The 19,438-nt window shown below is 34.3% G+C and overlaps 1 protein-coding gene across 1 annotated transcript; it reads left to right on the plus strand.

Annotated features, from left to right (window-relative positions):
• Positions 1–109: 109 nt before the first annotated feature.
• On the plus strand, positions 110–17,796 carry LOC137393188 (WD repeat domain phosphoinositide-interacting protein 3-like). The gene is made up of 11 exons (XM_068079635.1): positions 110–185; positions 7,512–7,681; positions 7,788–7,862; positions 8,066–8,255; positions 8,945–9,039; positions 9,229–9,419; positions 10,076–10,161; positions 12,129–12,230; positions 13,404–13,525; positions 15,367–15,469; positions 17,370–17,796. Exons 2-11 carry the CDS (start codon positions 7,618–7,620, stop codon positions 17,371–17,373), a joined length of 1,032 nt encoding a protein of 343 aa, XP_067935736.1. The 5' UTR covers positions 110–185; positions 7,512–7,617; the 3' UTR covers positions 17,374–17,796.
• Positions 17,797–19,438: the final 1,642 nt, after the last annotated feature.

A 19,438-nucleotide genomic window follows, 5' to 3' on the forward strand; every position in this document is an offset into this window, starting at 1 on the left:
ATGCGAGTTGTCTTTCCACAAGTGAAATGACTCGAAGGAAAATGGCTCGAAGGGTTAGTTTGACAGTAAAAAATCTCCGGAAGTGGGATCGTCCCAATTACATCCATTTATTTGTTGTAACATTTTTATAGAAACAAGGCCCCTTGTCATTGGTTATAAGCATCTAGCAAAAACGTTATTTACATGTAAGTTTACACGCTTAATGAAACTGTTGTTCAACACCGCTGTGAGTTAAATACAATGTGTACGGCCTGTATAATCGGAACGATAATAGAATGAGGATGAAGCATCCAAATGTGACTGAATTGTAGCACATATGCAATAAAATTCATTTTGTATTTAATCCTTCGCTGCACCTGATTTTAAACATACTATCAAGCACCACAACACTCGACAAAAAGCAGGTCTGTTTGTGCCAACAATCCGGACAAATGCGTTTTTTAATTCCTTTTGGCCGAGAACAACTCGAGACCTGAGAGGTTTTTAGTAAAGAATTTTTGTAATAAAAGAGTTCCCACGCCTTTCCTTCTTTTTAGAAGGGTGTAGTGGGAAAAATTTAGATTAGATTAGCAGTATAAACGAATATTTACATTATTTTTTCAGCCCACATTTTGTAAGTTTTATATGCGTATCTATTTTAGACGACTGATCTATTAATTTGTTCGATTATTAACATGTCATTCTGTAAAATGTTAAATAAGTGTGGCGTTTTTTTCATTAACCATTCTTAAGTTGTATATACCAACCGTGGTTTCGTTTTCCACCTAGTTTTGCATAAGTTGATAGGTGTTAAAAATTCCATTATTGGCGTTAAACGATAAGAGTATTATAATGAGTGGCGGTAAACGTCTTTTTTACGATTACGGGAGATTTTTAGATAACATTATAGCTTAAATAGAGTTTCAGAGTCACTCCGTATCATGAAATGGCTAACAGTGATTCTAACATTTTGCAAATATCGAATGCTTCAAATATTCTGCTGTTTGAAATAGGGGATGAAATTTTTTCAACTAGATGTTTCATAGTTAAGATTTGGTATTAAATTAGTAATATTTGAACACTAAAACCGTTTATAAACAGTTTGAACAAATCACTTTAGGTAAACTAGGTGCCTTCTGAAAATCTTTGAAAGCACAACCATGCTTTTTCAATACATAAAAGCATTTGCATCATTCATTCTACTCCTTTCCCTTATATTCATAACAAATTATAATGCTTTGTTATTTGCCATGCCTAGGTGATTGTAGGCTACACCTAAACTGTAGGGTTTATCTAGGTTTTGCATGCTAGCTGTTGCCTTCACCATTTTAGTTCATAGTCTAATTCTACGTAAATCCAAAACAAATCTACCCATTTTCACTCATCGACAATTTTTTGTCAGTACATGTAGATAAAAAAAGTTCATTTACTTTCTATAGCAATTGTTTTTACTCTTATACAGGGTAATACGCAAACATTAGTTTATTCACCATATATATATAGCCGTCAAGCCTACATTAGTACAAACTACTAAGACTTTAAAAGTTAAAACAAGGTATTAAAATCTCAGTATCATTTGACTATTAAACTGTATTTATGTGTACACGAGTGAAAACAAGGTTTTTTTAACTGAACACCTGCATAGTTCATGTCTATTTTGGACTTGAGCTGAACATGAACGAAGCTGGAATTAAATCCAAAATGATGTCAATTCACATTTGTTATAACTGATGGTGTCATGCAGTTAAGTATCACCAATTTGTGTTGTAAACATTGATGATTTTCTCGTCAGTCTTTATTCTTGCTTATTTCTGTTTTAAATATTGTCAACCATAAAAAAATGAGTAAATTAAAAATTAACTGAAATGGGAGCTTGTGACGCATGTTTGTAATTAGTTGTGTAACAATATCAACCAACATTAGAATATTCACTGAGAATTGCTATAATTGATAATATTTTTCATGCTATAATTTGTTGTTAGTAAACAGTGGGTCTGTCATCCATGAAGAAAGGTAATATAATACAAATAGACATAAAGAAAAACAGTCCAATTTGAATAAAGAACTCCCTGTTTTACCAATTTTAAACAACCACGTGCTTCTTGCATATGCTTTCTACCCGCGCAGGTGCAATTTAGGCTCTCTTGATCAATTTTACGACATACAATGATTCATGCGTGATATATTATTTTTAACTCGCATCGATTGCAGTCAGGCACCACTACAGTACCTAAAGCTTAAATAAATACAGCTAACTAGTTACAGTTTTCATTGCAGCAGCCAAGTATTCTGTAACTATTAAAACAACTAAAGCAACCGATAGTTTTTTGTGCTTTGGCTGCGACTATAAAAGGATTCTTAAGCCAAGGCTTTGACTGTGAAAGGAATGTGAAAAGGGTGGTAAGCTTGGTGTTGCATTGTACACAATTACATTTAACCTCAATGTGTCATGTAAATTTGTTTTTAAATTTTCTTTGTATGTCAAAGTTTTCAATTCTCAAAGTAATTATTCTTATAATAATACATGGTATTCTGTTTTAGTCGATTTGTCGCTCAGTAGTCAATAGGTATTGTTAAATAATTAAATTAGTTATATAATCTATTATATAAAACTACATAAAGAACTATATTTAAAACATTATGTAAAAGACCTAATAAAGTTATAGTCAATAAAAAGGGATTTTTTATTGTCACTTCTTCATTATGTAAGACTGCTAAACGTAGATGGAGCACTTAGGATACAGGAGATAAACTGGGCATAACTTGAGGGGATTATTGAGGTACAGAACTAGTCGAATATGGAGTGTTTAGGGTATGAGAGATGAACATGGCACTAATAGAGGTGATTATTGAGGTACAGAACTAGTCGAATATGGAGTGTTTAGGGTATGAGAGATGAACAGGGCACTAATAGAGGTGATTATTGAGGTACAGAACTAGTCGAATATGGAGTGTTTAGGGTAAGAGAGAGAAACAGGGCACTAATAGAGGTGATTATTGAGGTACAGAACTAGTCGAATATGGAGTGTTTAGGGTATGAGAAATAAACATGGCACTAATAGAGGTGATTATTGAGGTACAGAACTAGTCGAATATGGAGTGTTTAGGGTATGAGAGATGAACAGGGCACTAATAGAGGTGATTATTGAGGTACAGAACTAGTTGAATATGGAGTGTTTATGGTATGAGAGATAAACATGGCACTAATAGAGGTGATTATTGAGGTACAGAACTAGTCGAATATGGAGTGTTTAGGGTATGAGAAATAAACATGGCACTAATAGAGGTGATTATTGAGGTACAGAACTAGTTGAATATGGAGTGTTTAGGGTATGAGAGATGAACAGGGCACTAATAGAGGTGATTATTGAGGTACATAACTAGTCGAATATGGAGTGTTTAGGGTATGAGAAATAAACATGGCACTAATAGAGGTGATTATTGAGGTACAGAACTAGTTGAATATGGAGTGTTTAGGGTATGAGAGATGAACAGGGCACTAATAGAGGTGATTATTGAGGTACATAACTAGTCGAATATGGAGTGTTTAGGGTATGAGAGATGAACAGGGCACTAATAGAGGTGATTATTGAGGTACAGAACTAGTTGAATATGGAATGTTTAGGGTATGAGAAATAAACATGGCACTAATAGAGGTGATTATTGAGGTACAGAACTAGTCGAATATGGAGTGTTTAGGGTATGAGAAATAAACATGGCACTAATAGAGGTGATTATTGAGGTACAGAACTAGTTGAATATGGAGTGTTTAGGGTATGAGAGATGAACAGGGCACTAATAGAGGTGATTATTGAGGTACAGAACTAGTTGAATATGGAATGTTTAGGGTATGGGAGATGAACATGGCACTAATAGAGGTGATTATTGAGGTACAGAACTAGTCGAATATGGAGTGTTTAGGGTATGAGAAATAAACATGGCACTAATAGAGGTGATTATTGAGGTACAGAACTAGTCGAATATGGAGTGTTTAGGGTATGAGAAATGAACAGGGCACTAATAGAGGTGATTATTGAGGTACAGAACTAGTTGAATATGGAGTGTTTAGGGTATGAGAGATGAACAGGGCACTAATAGAGGTGATTATTGAGGTACAGAACTAGTTGAATATGGAGTGTTTATGGTATGAGAGATAAACAGGGCACTAATAGAGGTGATTATTGAGGTACAGAACTAGTCGAATATGGAGTGTTTAGGGTATGAGAAATAAACATGGCACTAATAGAGGTGATTATTGAGGTACAGAACTAGTTGAATATGGAGTGTTTAGGGTATGAGAGATGAACAGGGCACTAATAGAGGTGATTATTGAGGTACATAACTAGTCGAATATGGAGTGTTTAGGGTATGAGAAATAAACATGGCACTAATAGAGGTGATTATTGAGGTACAGAACTAGTCGAATATGGAGTGTTTAGGGTATGAGAGATGAACAGGGCACTAATAGAGGTGATTATTGAGGTACAGAACTAGTCGAATATGGAGTGTTTATGGTATGAGAAATAAACATGGCACTAATAGAGGTGATTATTGAGGTACAGAACTAGTCGAATATGGAGTGTTTAGGGTATGAGAAATAAACATGGCACTAATAGAGGTGATTATTGAGGTACAGAACTAGTTGAATATGGAGTGTTTAGGGTATGAGAGATGAACAGGGCACTAATAGAGGTGATTATTGAGGTACAGAACTAGTCGAATATGGAATGTTTAGGGTATGGGAGATGAACATGGCACTAATAGAGGTGATTATTGAGGTACAGAACTAGTCGAATATGGAGTGTTTAGGGTATGAGAGATGAACAGGGCATTAATAGAGGTGATTATTGAGGTACAGAACTAGTCGAATATGGAGTGTTTAGGGTATGAGAAATAAACATGGCACTAATAGAGGTGATTATTGAGGTACAGAACTAGTCGAATATGGAGTGTTTAGGGTATGAGAGATGAACAGGGCACTAATAGAGGTGATTATTGAGGTACAGAACTAGTTGAATATGGAGTGTTTATGGTATGAGAGATAAACATGGCACTAATAGAGGTGATTATTGAGGTACAGAACTAGTCGAATATGGAGTGTTTAGGGTATGAGAAATAAACATGGCACTAATAGAGGTGATTATTGAGGTACAGAACTAGTTGAATATGGAGTGTTTAGGGTATGAGAGATGAACAGGGCACTAATAGAGGTGATTATTGAGGTACATAACTAGTCGAATATGGAGTGTTTAGGGTATGAGAAATAAACATGGCACTAATAGAGGTGATTATTGAGGTACAGAACTAGTCGAATATGGAGTGTTTAGGGTATGAGAAATAAACATGGCACTAATAGAGGTGATTATTGAGGTACAGAACTAGTCGAATATGGAGTGTTTATGGTATGAGAGATAAACAGGGCACTAATAGAGGTGATTATTGAGGTACAGAACTAGTTGAATATGGAATGTTTAGGGTATGGGAGATGAACATGGCACTAATAGAGGTGATTATTGAGGTACAGAACTAGTCGAATATGGAGTGTTTAGGGTATGAGAAATAAACATGGCACTAATAGAGGTGATTATTGAGGTACAGAACTAGTCGAATATGGAGTGTTTAGGGTATGAGAGATGAACAGGGCACTAATAGAGGTGATTATTGAGGTACAGAACTAGTCGAATATGGAGTGTTTAGGGTATGAGAAATAAACATGGCACTAATAGAGGTGATTATTGAGGTACAGAACTAGTTGAATATGGAGTGTTTAGGGTATGAGAGATGAACAGGGCACTAATAGAGGTGATTATTGAGGTACATAACTAGTCGAATATGGAGTGTTTAGGGTATGAGAAATAAACATGGCACTAATAGAGGTGATTATTGAGGTACAGAACTAGTCGAATATGGAGTGTTTAGGGTATGAGAGATGAACAGGGCACTAATAGAGGTGATTATTGAGGTACAGAACTAGTCGAATATGGAGTGTTTATGGTATGAGAAATAAACATGGCACTAATAGAGGTGATTATTGAGGTACAGAACTAGTCGAATATGGAGTGTTTAGGGTATGAGAAATAAACATGGCACTAATAGAGGTGATTATTGAGGTACAGAACTAGTTGAATATGGAGTGTTTAGGGTATGAGAGATGAACAGGGCACTAATAGAGGTGATTATTGAGGTACAGAACTAGTCGAATATGGAATGTTTAGGGTATGGGAGATGAACATGGCACTAATAGAGGTGATTATTGAGGTACAGAACTAGTTGAATATGGAGTGTTTAGGGTATGAGAGATGAACAGGGCACTAATAGAGGTGATTATTGAGGTACATAACTAGTCGAATATGGAGTGTTTAGGGTATGAGAAATAAACATGGCACTAATAGAGGTGATTATTGAGGTACAGAACTAGTCGAATATGGAGTGTTTAGGGTATGAGAGATGAACAGGGCACTAATAGAGGTGATTATTGAGGTACAGAACTAGTTGAATATGGAGTGTTTAGGGTATGAGAGATGAACAGGGCACTAATAGAGGTGATTATTGAGGTACAGAACTAGTCGAATATGGAGTGTTTATGGTATGAGAAATAAACATGGCACTAATAGAGGTGATTATTGAGGTACAGAACTAGTCGAATATGGAGTGTTTAGGGTATGAGAGATGAACAGGGCACTAATAGAGGTGATTATTGAGGTACAGAACTAGTCGAATATGGAATGTTTAGGGTATGAGAGATGAACAGGGCACTAATAGAGGTGATTATTGAGGTCTAACTTAGACAATGCACATTTTAAATGAACATACTTTTGTTTTTGTTTCATTTTTTTTTTAATTCTATTTTTAATTATCATGGTCAGCTTTTTTAATTCTATCTTTAATTATCATGGTCAGCTTTTTTAATTCTATCTTTAATTATCATGGTCAGCTTTTTTAATTCTATCTTTAATTATCATGGTCAGCTTTTCCACATTAACTAGTTTCAGACCTTGTTTATTTGAAAAACTGGATAGCAGACTTTTGCTTTTTGTTTGTTTTTGTTTTTCACTAAAGATATAAAAAAATAACCGCCTTCTTCCTTTATTCAGTACTATTGTTAGTAAAAAAACAACACACACTAATCTGTTTGGTATTTATGGTTTTCAAACAATTAAAGGCCGATGTAGAGCACTGTTTAATACTATTCTAACACCGAATTATGTGACGGTAAGCTGTGTATATATGGGTTAATTTATAAAACTGCAATATTTCAAAAATCTTTTAGTATCATATGCTGGAAAATACCTCAGATGTTTAGTTCGATGTCTGTACAAATTTACTAAATGTCAGGTAGCTCTATGCATTAGATAAATCTACATAGTTAAGGCTATGTACCGTATGTCAAATAACCTATTTTATCTCGTCAACATGTAGTTGAGTTATATATTTCCGTATTGGTAGTTTTATTGTTTTAGTTGGTACACATAATTATGCAAAGGGTATCACATAAGTTAAGGCGTCTTCTAAATACCATGGATATGTTTCAGATATAACAGCCATATACAGACTGATGGCTTTCATTTAGTTATTTCTTGATAAAAAGCACCTAGTACAGCCTGCACCTGGTGCAACCTGCGCCTGAGTGGTAGAAAGATGAACCTGGCTTCTTCCAACTCGCATAACAACTTGGTATTTGCTGGATTTAACCAGGACCAAGGTATATACAATATATAGATGTATTTAGTTTTTGTGCTTGATATGTTAATCTCTAAATGCTTGTTTGTATGGCTCATGTGTTCTCATGTTGTCTTTAATATTTGAAGGCTGTTTTGCTTGTGGGATGAAAGATGGTTTCAGAGTATATAATGCTGATCCTTTGAAAGAAAAAGAACGTCAAGGTTTGTATTTTAACCATTTTCATTGACATATTTTAATTGTGTATGATGGAATCACGTTATTGCTCTATTGATTGCTCTGTTATTAACTGTTTTCTATCTATGATATTCTACTGACGTCAAAAAAACATTTTATATATTACAAAATTTAAGATTTTAGTTGGTTATTTTTAATCGAATTATTATAAGGCGCATGGTAATTGCAGACTTCTCAGATGGAGGGATTGGACATGTAGAAATGCTATTTCGGTGCAATTACCTAGCCCTGGTTGGTGGAGGTCTGCAACCAAAGTACTCCCCAAAGAAAGTTATGATATGGGATGACCTCAAAAAAAAGCATATAATCGAGTTGGAATTTTCTAGCGAAGTTCGAGCAGTTCGTTTGCGTCGTGACAGGTTTGCATCAGAATACTCTTACTTGACTCAATCATTTTTGTGTTTGGCTGTATTTTAACGCTCCTCACTTGTCAATGGCTGTTTTTGAGGTTCCGATGAGTTGCCTTTAAAGGTCATGACACATTTAGGCGCGAGTCTACTTGAATTTAAGCTGAAACCTTTTTATGGAGTAAAATTTTTTAGGTACATGTTGAGAATGCTATGTAGGATCAATATTGAATGCATGGAGACAGTAATTTGGTAGATGTGGTAAATTTGCAAGTAACACAACTCTAAATTGGTTAGCTTTCAAGCCAGACTTGTAGTAATGTAGAATGAATGAACTCATACACTGACCTTGTTTCAACTCATTCTAAAAGAACTAGCATGCTGACCTTGTTTTAACATATTTAGGAAACAACCTCTGGTCACAAGATTGTCATAGAAAAGTTGTGGATGTTACCAAGAAAAGTAGTGCGTAGCAGTGGTCAAAACCCATTTTGACCACTAGCACCGATAGACAATCTAGCACCAATCTAGCGCCGATAGACAACCTAGCCCCAATCCAGTTTGTGCTTGCGATCAATCATGGCTTATTTGTGGACTTCATAAAGTAGATGGTATCAGTTTATATGTGCAGTGACTTTTAGGTAAAAAGGATAGTTTCAGGAAGGATTTGTTAGATATTCAGTTTACTTTAATGGTTTTAGGATAGTGGTGGTGTTGGACACGATAATCAAGGTCTACACATTTACCCAGAACCCTCAGCAGCTACACATATTTGAGACATGCCAGAATTCCAAAGGTCTGTGTTATGCACAATGTAGCACTTGTGTTATAGCAGTAACTGGGGAAGGCGGGCTTTACGGTTATCTTTTATGATTATTTTATAGGGTTAGATACCTCTTGTTGACAAGTTACAATTATTATATTATATATGTGCTCTCTATGCGCATTTACCACCTGAAGATTTATGTTATGTTGCACTTTTTAGGTCTATGTGTGATGTGCCCCAACAGTGACAATTCTTTGTTAGCCTTCCCTGGTCGTAAGGCTGGCCATGTACACATTGTTGACTTGGGCAACACAGAGAAGTCACCAGTCGACATCGCTGCGCACGAAGCTAATCTTAGTTGTATTACACTGAACAGCCAGGGTACTCTGATAGCGACTGCTTCAGAGAAGGTCAGCATTTCTCATACATTCGCTGTCTATTACATAATAATAGTAGATACAGCTAATGACCTTTGTGTTGTCTGTTCATGAAGAAGTCTAATGGCAAATAGAAGAATGAAGTTGTTGTTTATAGTATGTGAGCGAATATTTGCAGATTAAAAACGCAATTGTGTCTTGGCGGAGTTGCTTTTTCACTGTTATTTTTCTTTAATTGCTTTCACTAAATGCATCAGCAGATATGGGTTGAACAAGCTAACTCTATTCCTGAAATATACATGTATGTAGTGTATAAAATAGTATAGTTGTTTTGCATACATAGATGACGCAGAGTAGCGAGTTGATGATAGTAACAGAACAATTCAGTTTCACATATCTAAATGCGTCATAAAATTCTTATAAGCTTTGACTAGCTATAAGCTTTGACTAGCTATAAGCTTTGACTAGCTATAAGCTTTGACTAGCTATAAGCTTTGACTAGCTATAAGCTTTGACTAGCTATAAGCTTTGACTAGCTATAAGCTTTGACTAGCTATAAGCTTTGACTAGCTATAAGCTTTGACTAGCTATAAGCTTTGACTAGCTATAAGCTTTGACTAGCTATAAGCTTTGACTAGCTATAAGCTTTGACTAGCTATAAGCTATAAGTTAGTTATTGATATTTTCAGGGCACACTCATCAGAGTCTTTGACACACAAATTGGTTCTCAACTTCAGGAATTGCGGAGAGGTGCTAACAATGCTCATATATTCTGGTAAGTTTGTCTTTTATATAATTTTATTGAGCAGTTTATAATCACTAATGAAAAAATCGTTTTAAATATGAAAAATAAATAAAATGAAAGGTATTGCCGTGTGATATCATAAACGCAAAAATCAAAATGTATCCAAAGAAGACGTGAAACCACTAAATTGAGATATAGTACATCTAATCTCTTTTGACAAAAGATGAAGGAGTTTGCAATATGATTGTTGAGTGTATTTTTGGTAAGCCCAAGATAAATTCATGTCATGAATATACAGTACTTGAGATTTGAAACATATCAGTTATGTAAGGAGTTAAACCATTCAGTGTTGGCAGTAATCCAAATATTTTGCTATTTTATCCCCAGATGTAGGGTCCAGTCTTAATATTACGTATCAGGAGATATTTACAATTGTATTGTTATATTCCTACTCTAGTCATCGCTTATTGAAGGCACTTTTTGCCATGAGTTTTTGCATGATTTTTAGATTAATACTTAGTATGATATTTTACTTTTTTCACATTTGGTGTGTTTCTAAGATCAACTGGTTTTGATTGTGTTTTTGACATTGGTTGCTTGAGGCTGGTTTGTTCACTTTCATTGTGAATATGTAGATATAAGAGGCTGGTTTGTTCACTTTCATTGTGAATATGTAGATATAAGAAATTAATGGCTTTAGCTTTTTGTACGGAGATGATGCTCTGAAAGTGAGACAAATCTAGCCACATCCAATAAAAAATCACGTTGACATAAACCATCATATTTTACAACTAGAAATTCCACTGTCATACAGCCCACGACCAAAGTGATATTGGAAAAAAGAAAGGGTACTGATGGTTGAGAAATGCAATATTAGCAGTCAAATGGCACTGCAGTGCAATAGGATAACTGCAATGGTAGCTGTAATGTACTGGGTGTGGGTGTTATTGTATACAACAAACAGCAATAATGAAAGAAAAGATTATATGTTTATATCTCTCCCCTACAATAGGAGAAATGCAATATTAGAAGTAAAGTGCACTGATATTATTAGAATAGTCAATATTATTAATATAGTAATAATATAAAACCAATGCACAATTTTGTTTACATTTAAAAACATACTTAGCGATATCAAGAGGTTGTGATATTTATATAGATTTTTAGAAAATCTGTACTACGTAGTCATTGTTCTGTAGTCATCCAAACTTATAATTAAATATCGTAATAATCTCGTAAGAATCGTTAGAAAAAATATCGTCATTTCCTTTACTTACACTGCGTTGGACATCAGTTAGAATACCAAAGTACTCAAGTGTCTAAAATGTCAATTTGGAATCGGCAAAAATGAAACGATTTCAGTACTCCTACATTAATTACAGAAACCGTCGACAATGCCATAGACTGGTGAAATGTGCACGTTATTTTTGCGTGAAATGCGCACGATTTAATCGTTCTATTCTCTGTCCCCCGGCGTTTCAATTTCCGGTCTTAACTTTTATTAAACCAAGCTTTTCAAGCGTTTTGTGACGATTTTCGTCCAAATAAATCTGTCTATTTGTGTATAATCCGATCAGATGGGTAAGTTTTTAGAGATTTTCGATAATTTTCAAAGACTTGGTAACATATTTAAATGGGCCTATATGTGTTTTGTATCGTTATTATACTTTAACGACTCTACAAAACGATGGTTACATTTGTTGATGAAATTTTGATACAAGGGTTCTTTTCATTGTTGATGAATAATTTTCATAAGTTGTGTGCACATGTATTTATCATAAAAACTCCCAAACTTCGCATCCGCTCGTTTTGTCGTGGGATTATTGTTAGTTGTTTTTGTCAAGTACCTCATATCATATCCTAAAGTCAGGAAAAAGATTCAGCTTGGAAAATTAACACTAACTATTGTTTTGTGTTTCATTCAAGATTGTTTTCATTTTATGCCAGTATTGTTCTTGTAAATGACTACAATTGACTGTTACTTTGTTACTTTGCAGCATAAATTTCAACCAAGATTCATCGATGCTGTGCGTATCGAGCGACCATGGCACTGTACACATATTTGCCCTTGAGGATGTAAAGAGGAACAAACAATTAAGGTACAGCACAGTTTATCTTTTGTAGCTCTGCCATTGGCTAATCTAAAAACCAATGTCAAGCTTTTTTAGCACTGCTGGTATCACTCATGCAGCTAAAATATTGTTGTACTGAAGGAATTTTATCCATAAACTCGGTGCGAAGTATGTTAGGGTTTAACATATTGCTCATTTTACACCTTTTCTTCTGCTTGTAACATAACTTTGCCAGGATTGAGAGTCGCATCTTCGCACAATGTCATTCTGTCTCTCGGTTGCATTTGGTTACTGTTGATTCTTTAATTCGCAGTTTTAATAATAATATATGCAAAGCCAAACCTATACATATGAGGTTAGATTATTAACGTGCTAAAACAATTAGTTGTTGGAGCAAGTATTTCCACAAAAAACAGTAATTCGTTCTCCAGCAAAAAAATCTATAATAATCCTTGAATAGATACTGCAGGGAATTGCTTACACATGCAATGATTTTTTATTACGTGAAACTATGTAAAAACCAAGTTATGTGTAAAAAACCTCAAGTATTAATGAGTTAAGAGAATTTTATTGTGACTGTACCTTGGAGGTGTATGGGTTTGGGAATGTTTAGGTTGGAATCGGAGGTCCTTCATAAAGATACATACATCCATACACATGTAAGATATGTACATGTAACTTATCGTCTAATATAAAGTACATATATAAAGTACACAAGAATAAAGAAGAAGAAGAAGAAGGTGAAGAATAAACTAACATAAACTAGTTTAAAACTCTTTTAATTTTTAATTTCTTTATTATTACCATGTTTTAAGAAATTTTGAATGTTGTATAGTTGGAATTACAAATTTGCAAATGATGTCAAGTCAAATATCTACTTAAATTTAATATTGTATGTTAACAAATTTATTTGGAAGAGGTTTGACTGTACTTGATTATTGTACTGAGTTCTCAAGAAGCTGGGCTTTTAATGGTTGATATCGATAGGCTTCTGGTTGACTGCATTGAGAATCAGGGGTGTAATAATATGGTACAGGTAAAAAATTGAATTGCTTTCTCTCCGATTTGCTGTAAATAGATTTGTCCAATGTTTTCTTTTACTATCGGAAGCATTATGCGTATTGGTGTTGTTTTTAGCCTTTTGTGGATCTTTAATATTGTTTATATACAGTAGAGCATTGATATGGCGATATCTTGTAGCTTTGCTCCAGCGGGCTTATTACCCAAATACTTCAGTTCTACATGGAGCTTCGCCAAATTTCAAGTACCTGGACATTCTCAGTGCATCTGCGCCTTTGCTTCTGACTCCAACTCCGTCATCGGTAAGAGATGTCACTCAGAAAAAGTTACATGACTAGAAAACTTTCCATTGAAAATTGATTACCTGTAAGGAAGGTCTATCTATCCACAAAAAATCTCAACCATCAGTTTTATTTCTAAGTTTCTGTCTGTCCAAAGGTTTCATCAAAAACTTTACTAGAGAGTGATGTATTATTGAAATAAATTTTAATACAGCCTTCAGTGTCGGCAAAGTAGATGCTATTCTACTGAAGTATCAGGTGATAGCAATCCATTCAATGTTGTTGGCAGTTTAATTTGCACACCGTTATATGCTCTGTGGCATATTTGTATAAACTATTCAGTGAAACTATGAACTGAACTTGTGACATGGGGTTGATTGAAGCTGATGTTTGTCTAAAGTGCATTGTTCTTACATGCTAAGTACATACTATTGCTGTATTATGGTTACTGTAGTATTGGTATTTTCCCACGACCAAACACGAGCGAAGCGATTGTTTGGGAAATTTATGATAAACGCATATGTGCACACAACTCAGGAAAATTATTCATCAACGGCCGTCGCAAACCCTTATACCGAAATCTCATCAACGAATTTAACAATTTTTGTGTGGAGTCGTTTAAGTATAATAACGATACAAAACACATATAAACCTATTTAAATATGTTGCCAAGTCTTTATTATTTGTATAAAATTTTCTAAACCTTACCCATCTGATCGGATTATACATAAATAGACAGATTAATTCGGCATGAAATCGTTATTAAAACTTGACAAGCCTTATTTTTATCAAAATTAAGAAAGGCAAACGAAACGCTGAGCGACAGAGAATAGAACCATTAAGTCGTGCGCATTTTACGAAAGAATAACGTGCACATTTTACCAGTCTATAGCATTGTCAAATTGCTGAAGGTTTCTGTAATTAATGTAGAAGTACAGAAATCGTTTCTTTTTTGCCGATTTCAAAGTAACTGACATTTTGGAAACTTTTGAGTACTTTGGTATTCTAACTGATATCCAAAGCAGTGAAAGTAAAGGAAATGACGTTGATATTTTTTCTAACAATTCTTATGAGATTATTACAATATTTAATTATAAGTTTAGATGACTATTGAAGTGTTATAGTCACACTAACAACATCGATGATGGGCAGTATGTTACTGTTATTATTTTTTCTAAATAGTTTTGTTAAATAGATTTTCTAAAAATCTATATAAATATCACAACTTCTTGATATTGTTAGCTATGATGTTTTGAAAAGTAAACAAAATTGTGCATTGGTTTTCTATTATTACTGTATTACTATATTAATAATATTGGTTATTCTAATAATATCAGGGCATTTTACTTCTAATATTGCATTTCTCCTATTGGGGGAGAGATATAAACATATAATCTTTTCCTTTCATTATTGCTGTTTGTTGTACATAATAACACCCAGTACATTACAGCTACCATTGCAGTTATCCTATTGCACTGCAGTGCCATTTGACTGCTAATATTGCATTTCTCAACCATCAGTACCCTTTCTTTTTTCTAATATCACTTTTGTCGTTGGCTGTATGACAGGGGAATTTTCAGTATAGTTAGTCATATTATAGTATTGTTATATTATAGTTAGTCATATTACAATATTGTTATATTATAGTTAGTCATATTATAGTATTGTTATATTATTATAGTTAGTCATATTATAGTATTGTTATATTATTATAGTTAGTCATACTATAGTATTGTTATATTATAGTTAGCCATGTGAACAGACCTAACTTTTGCTAAATTTGTACTGTTCTAAACACAATTTTAATTTAGTCTTTTATTGCATGTTGCAAGTCAATTCAGAATCCAGCTTTTGTATTGCAGTCATTTGTGCTGATGGGAGTTACTATAAGTTTTCATTCAACACAAAAGGAGAATGCATTCGGGACGTTTGTGCTCAATTTTTGGATATGACTGATGAACACATGTAAGAATGCTAGACTATTACCTTCACTATTTCTATATGCTTTGCTTTTGTACCTCTCATGTACTGATATGATCACTGATGGTAACAAATTTGAAAGCTTCATACTAGTAATGTATGGTGCGAGTGTTTTAGATTGGCGCAGCTGGTAGAGCTGACATATCAGGCTATTGAATTCTGGTTAGTTTATAATTCAAGAAAAACACACGATCATCATCTCGGCTAACAGAATTCATTTGAAAAGTAATGATGATAGAATGTCACAGAAAGTTAATAATATTATAGTGACACTACCTTCACTTACTCCCCGAATACTTAGACACAGTGGTGTGCGAAATAAACTGAACCCTCTCTGTTGGAAAACTAAAATTCTCATTTACAAAATTGTTACTCATTGTGAATTTAACCATAAATTATATATTAAATTAATCCTCATTTTGTCCAGGTTTCAAACATGTAAACTAAACAGCTGTAGAGTTATGTTTTTGAATGACCATGTAGGCTATATTCACATTTCATTTGTTAACATTAACATCGTAACATTTCATTTGTTAGTGGTTGGAGATAACAATCTGTACAGAGATGATAACATCAAATAAAATAATACTTGCTGTTTCAAGTAATATGCATGTATATTGTACATATACAATGTTGTTAATGAGAAGTTTAGTTTTTTAACAAAGGGGTCCTGTTTATTTCGCACACCACTGTAGATGTTTATTTTTTTTTAAATTATGTCAGGCATAGAACATGGCATACTAATTATTCAAATAGGCTGTCAACATGATGTACATGCATCAGTTGCTGATCTACAAATCAAGTAACATAGCTTCAACTCTAATTTGCCAACTTTGTTTATATCTTATATCTATAGTTTATTAATCTGTCGTTCGTGTGTCTTGTTATGGCGATAAAGTTTTATGAACAAAAAATCCTCTTTGCGCTGGATTTGATCTCAGAATCTTCAGGTCTGTAGACGGCTATCTAACTCCCTAAGCCACATCACCTACTTGCTATGCAATAGAATAATTGTGCGCTTATTTATTACATCAATTAAAATACAATGCTTATGCGCTTGGCAAAATACTATTGGTTATTACTAGCGCACTTGATCATCACACGTAACGTTTATTAAGCTGGCTTTATACACAGCTCTTATTATAATGCAGATTTAGCCTAGCTTAAGTTACTAGCTTACTAGGTAAGTTACTAGCTTACTAGGTAATTTACTCAAATTCATTGGGCAATTATTTTATTACTCATTTATTAACATTCTAGTCTTACCTAAAACTAGAGATTGTGTATACAAATTTTATCCGATGCACGAGTGACTAATTTTTTTCAATTTGCAAGTGTAGATAACTTAATTTTTGTCAAGGTAGTGATTCATGATTTGGAAGATAGAAAGGGTGGGATATTGTTTTTATGAAATAAAAGGTATCTATTGAATAACAGTCTGGTAAAATTGACAGTGGTAAGGGTGGTAATACCTGGTGAAAATGTGTTCATCTACATGTATGAAGCGTGTCTGTGATTATGTCTAGTACTCTGAGTTTAATAGATTCTTTTATTAGACATGGAAATCATGAACACGGCAATATTTACTATGTCACGAGGGATATTTGCTTCGATGTTTTTAGAAAAATTAATCAAAATATGCTATACATGTCTATAACTTGATCTTCAACAAATTGTTTTGGTCTGATAAGCCAACTTTGTAATTTTTTAAGTTTATTAATATGCACATGTCATCACTATTTATGTTTTTTATTTTATCTCAAGTTTAGCGCAAGGTCATTATTAAACACAGACTATATGCTGAAGGGATGTATTTTACTTATTTATATCTTATCTCATCATTCAGTAGGTTTATATCAGTCACCTGCCTATATTATTTTTTTAGGTGACAGAATCTAGTCGGATGCGAAATTGGAGAAGTTGGGCTTGCAGTGATGTTTTTGCAGATTTGACTGTTTGACCTCCTGCAGTTTAAGTTCGCAAGATTTACGGCTCCCTGTTTGTTATATTTCTTCATAACTTTGTGGTGATGTGCAGTAGATCACCCAAAGCCTAGGTCGACAATCGACAAGACCTGATACAATACTTGTTCTCAAGCCCAGCAGCAGTCATTCCTATATACTAAGTATAATGAATAGTCATCGCAGGTTACCTCAATCTGTATTGATTATGTAATTATTGTATTATAAGTATGCAATTTTGTTGGTTTCATATTAACTCCTCCGTGTTAGATAAACACTGATATTTACTTAATTCGATTCGCTCACAAAATGTGAAATAATTCCCAAGAAAATAAAGTTTTACTAAATTACACATCTTTATCCTTCAACGTAGCTTTGGGAATGTCACCAGCAGCACCAGTTTCAATCTCTTCTACAGCTGCTTTCAGTTCTCCTTCCATATCTTCTCTCACCTCACCGGCCTCCTCATCAACATCGCCTTCCTTCAGGTTCGTATCCGAGTCGACCACCATGCCTCGACACAGCATCCTGTTTATATACTCGTCCTCATGCATCCATCTCTTGCTATCTGTACAGATTGTTTAGATTGAATCACAGGACCGTACATTTTCGTATTAATCAATTATTACAACTAACAACTTGTTCGCTTATACGAAAATTGTGAAAGCATGCTATAGATGTCTATGACCAGGTCTTTTTTATATGAATTTTCATAGGCACATTTCAGTTGGAATCCAAGTGATTATGGATAGATGAATTCTTACTTAGACAAGCCAGAGCATCACTGCATTCTTTCATGTCCTTCCAAATGGAGCTAAGGCTGTACAAACCAACCAACCAGAGAATGATGTTCGCCGTGATAACTGCATAGTTTTTGTACATCTGAAACACAATTACTCCTGTTAGGAAGCTAAACAATGATGCAATGAAATGAATATTTTTAAAATTAATAATTTAATCATACGCTACGAGTAAACAGACTGGTATCTCTTTCCGTTCAGTAACTTTTATCATTTTCCGAAAAAATAAACAACTTTCACTATTTAAACAGCTTGAATGCTAAGCTAGAAAAAGTTTGTTACCTGATTGTGTAGAGCTCAAAAGTTCATGACCCAAATTATGAACCTATTTGTTATATTTTTCAGCGGCACAGATGGACTGTATTAGGCATACTTGTAAGATTATTTTGGCAACCTCACTGAAATACCGTTGTGTAACAAGTCTGTAATGTGTAGAATTAGTAACACAAACCTTCAAACCGCTGTTATCCTCAAGGATGACGTCAGCGATGAAGCTTATCAAGACGGAAGCGGCTGTTGGTATGATAATCCAGGACAGGCATGAGAGGAGGCGATAGAGTTGGTACGAATACTTCGCTACCACCTATTATGCAAAACATATTAAACATGACTTCATCGACAGACAATAAATAGCTCAATAGATTTTTAATTCCATCTGGACTCTCACAAGTCAAGAAAAATATCACTCCTGATTTGTTTGGTTCCCGAGAGAATGTGTTTGTTCTGAATGAGGGCACAGTCACAGCTCTAGTTATGATCACCTCAACATACAAGATTTTCAGGATCCAATGTAAAACTTACACAAATATTTATCCCTGCACCTAAAATAATTTCTAACCAACAAATTAGCATTATAATGCAAGCTTGGCTGTATAATAAAACACTTGGCCGGCAAGTCGTCTCCGTATAAGATTCTAACCTCTTGAAAGCTCTGCTAGCATAGTCCAGAGCTCGAGTTACTAAGCATTCACAAATGTGTTAGCTAGGTGATAACGCAACAAAATGCTGTCAGATCTCACTGAATCTGGTTCAGTAAAAATATCTACTTTCATGTACAAGTGTCGCAATCTTGCTGTGAGGTCCTCTTTATTACTTTTAACAGCCATGCAGTCCTATTACTTTGATTGCACACCTTTGTACATTGCTCTACCTTTACATTAATAATTTTTTGCAATGTATACGCCGTGTCAATG

The sequence above is a fragment of the Watersipora subatra genome, chromosome 1 (genome assembly GCF_963576615.1).
Source record: "Watersipora subatra chromosome 1, tzWatSuba1.1, whole genome shotgun sequence".
NCBI classification, from domain to species: Eukaryota; Metazoa; Bryozoa; class Gymnolaemata; order Cheilostomatida; family Watersiporidae; genus Watersipora; species Watersipora subatra.

What these genes read in the sequence shown, in the direction of transcription:
- LOC137393188 (XM_068079635.1), top strand. Translation starts at nt 7,618, where the DNA reads ATGAACCTGGCTTCTTCCAACTCGCATAACAACTTGGTATTTGCTGGA. An exon ending in GTTCGTTTGCGTCGTGACAG is followed by an intron (nt 8,256 to 8,944) that starts GTTTGCATCAGA and finishes TAATGGTTTTAG; the next exon opens with GATAGTGGTGGTGTTGGACA. An exon ending in GACATGCCAGAATTCCAAAG is followed by an intron (nt 9,040 to 9,228) that starts GTCTGTGTTATG and finishes TGCACTTTTTAG; the next exon opens with GTCTATGTGTGATGTGCCCC.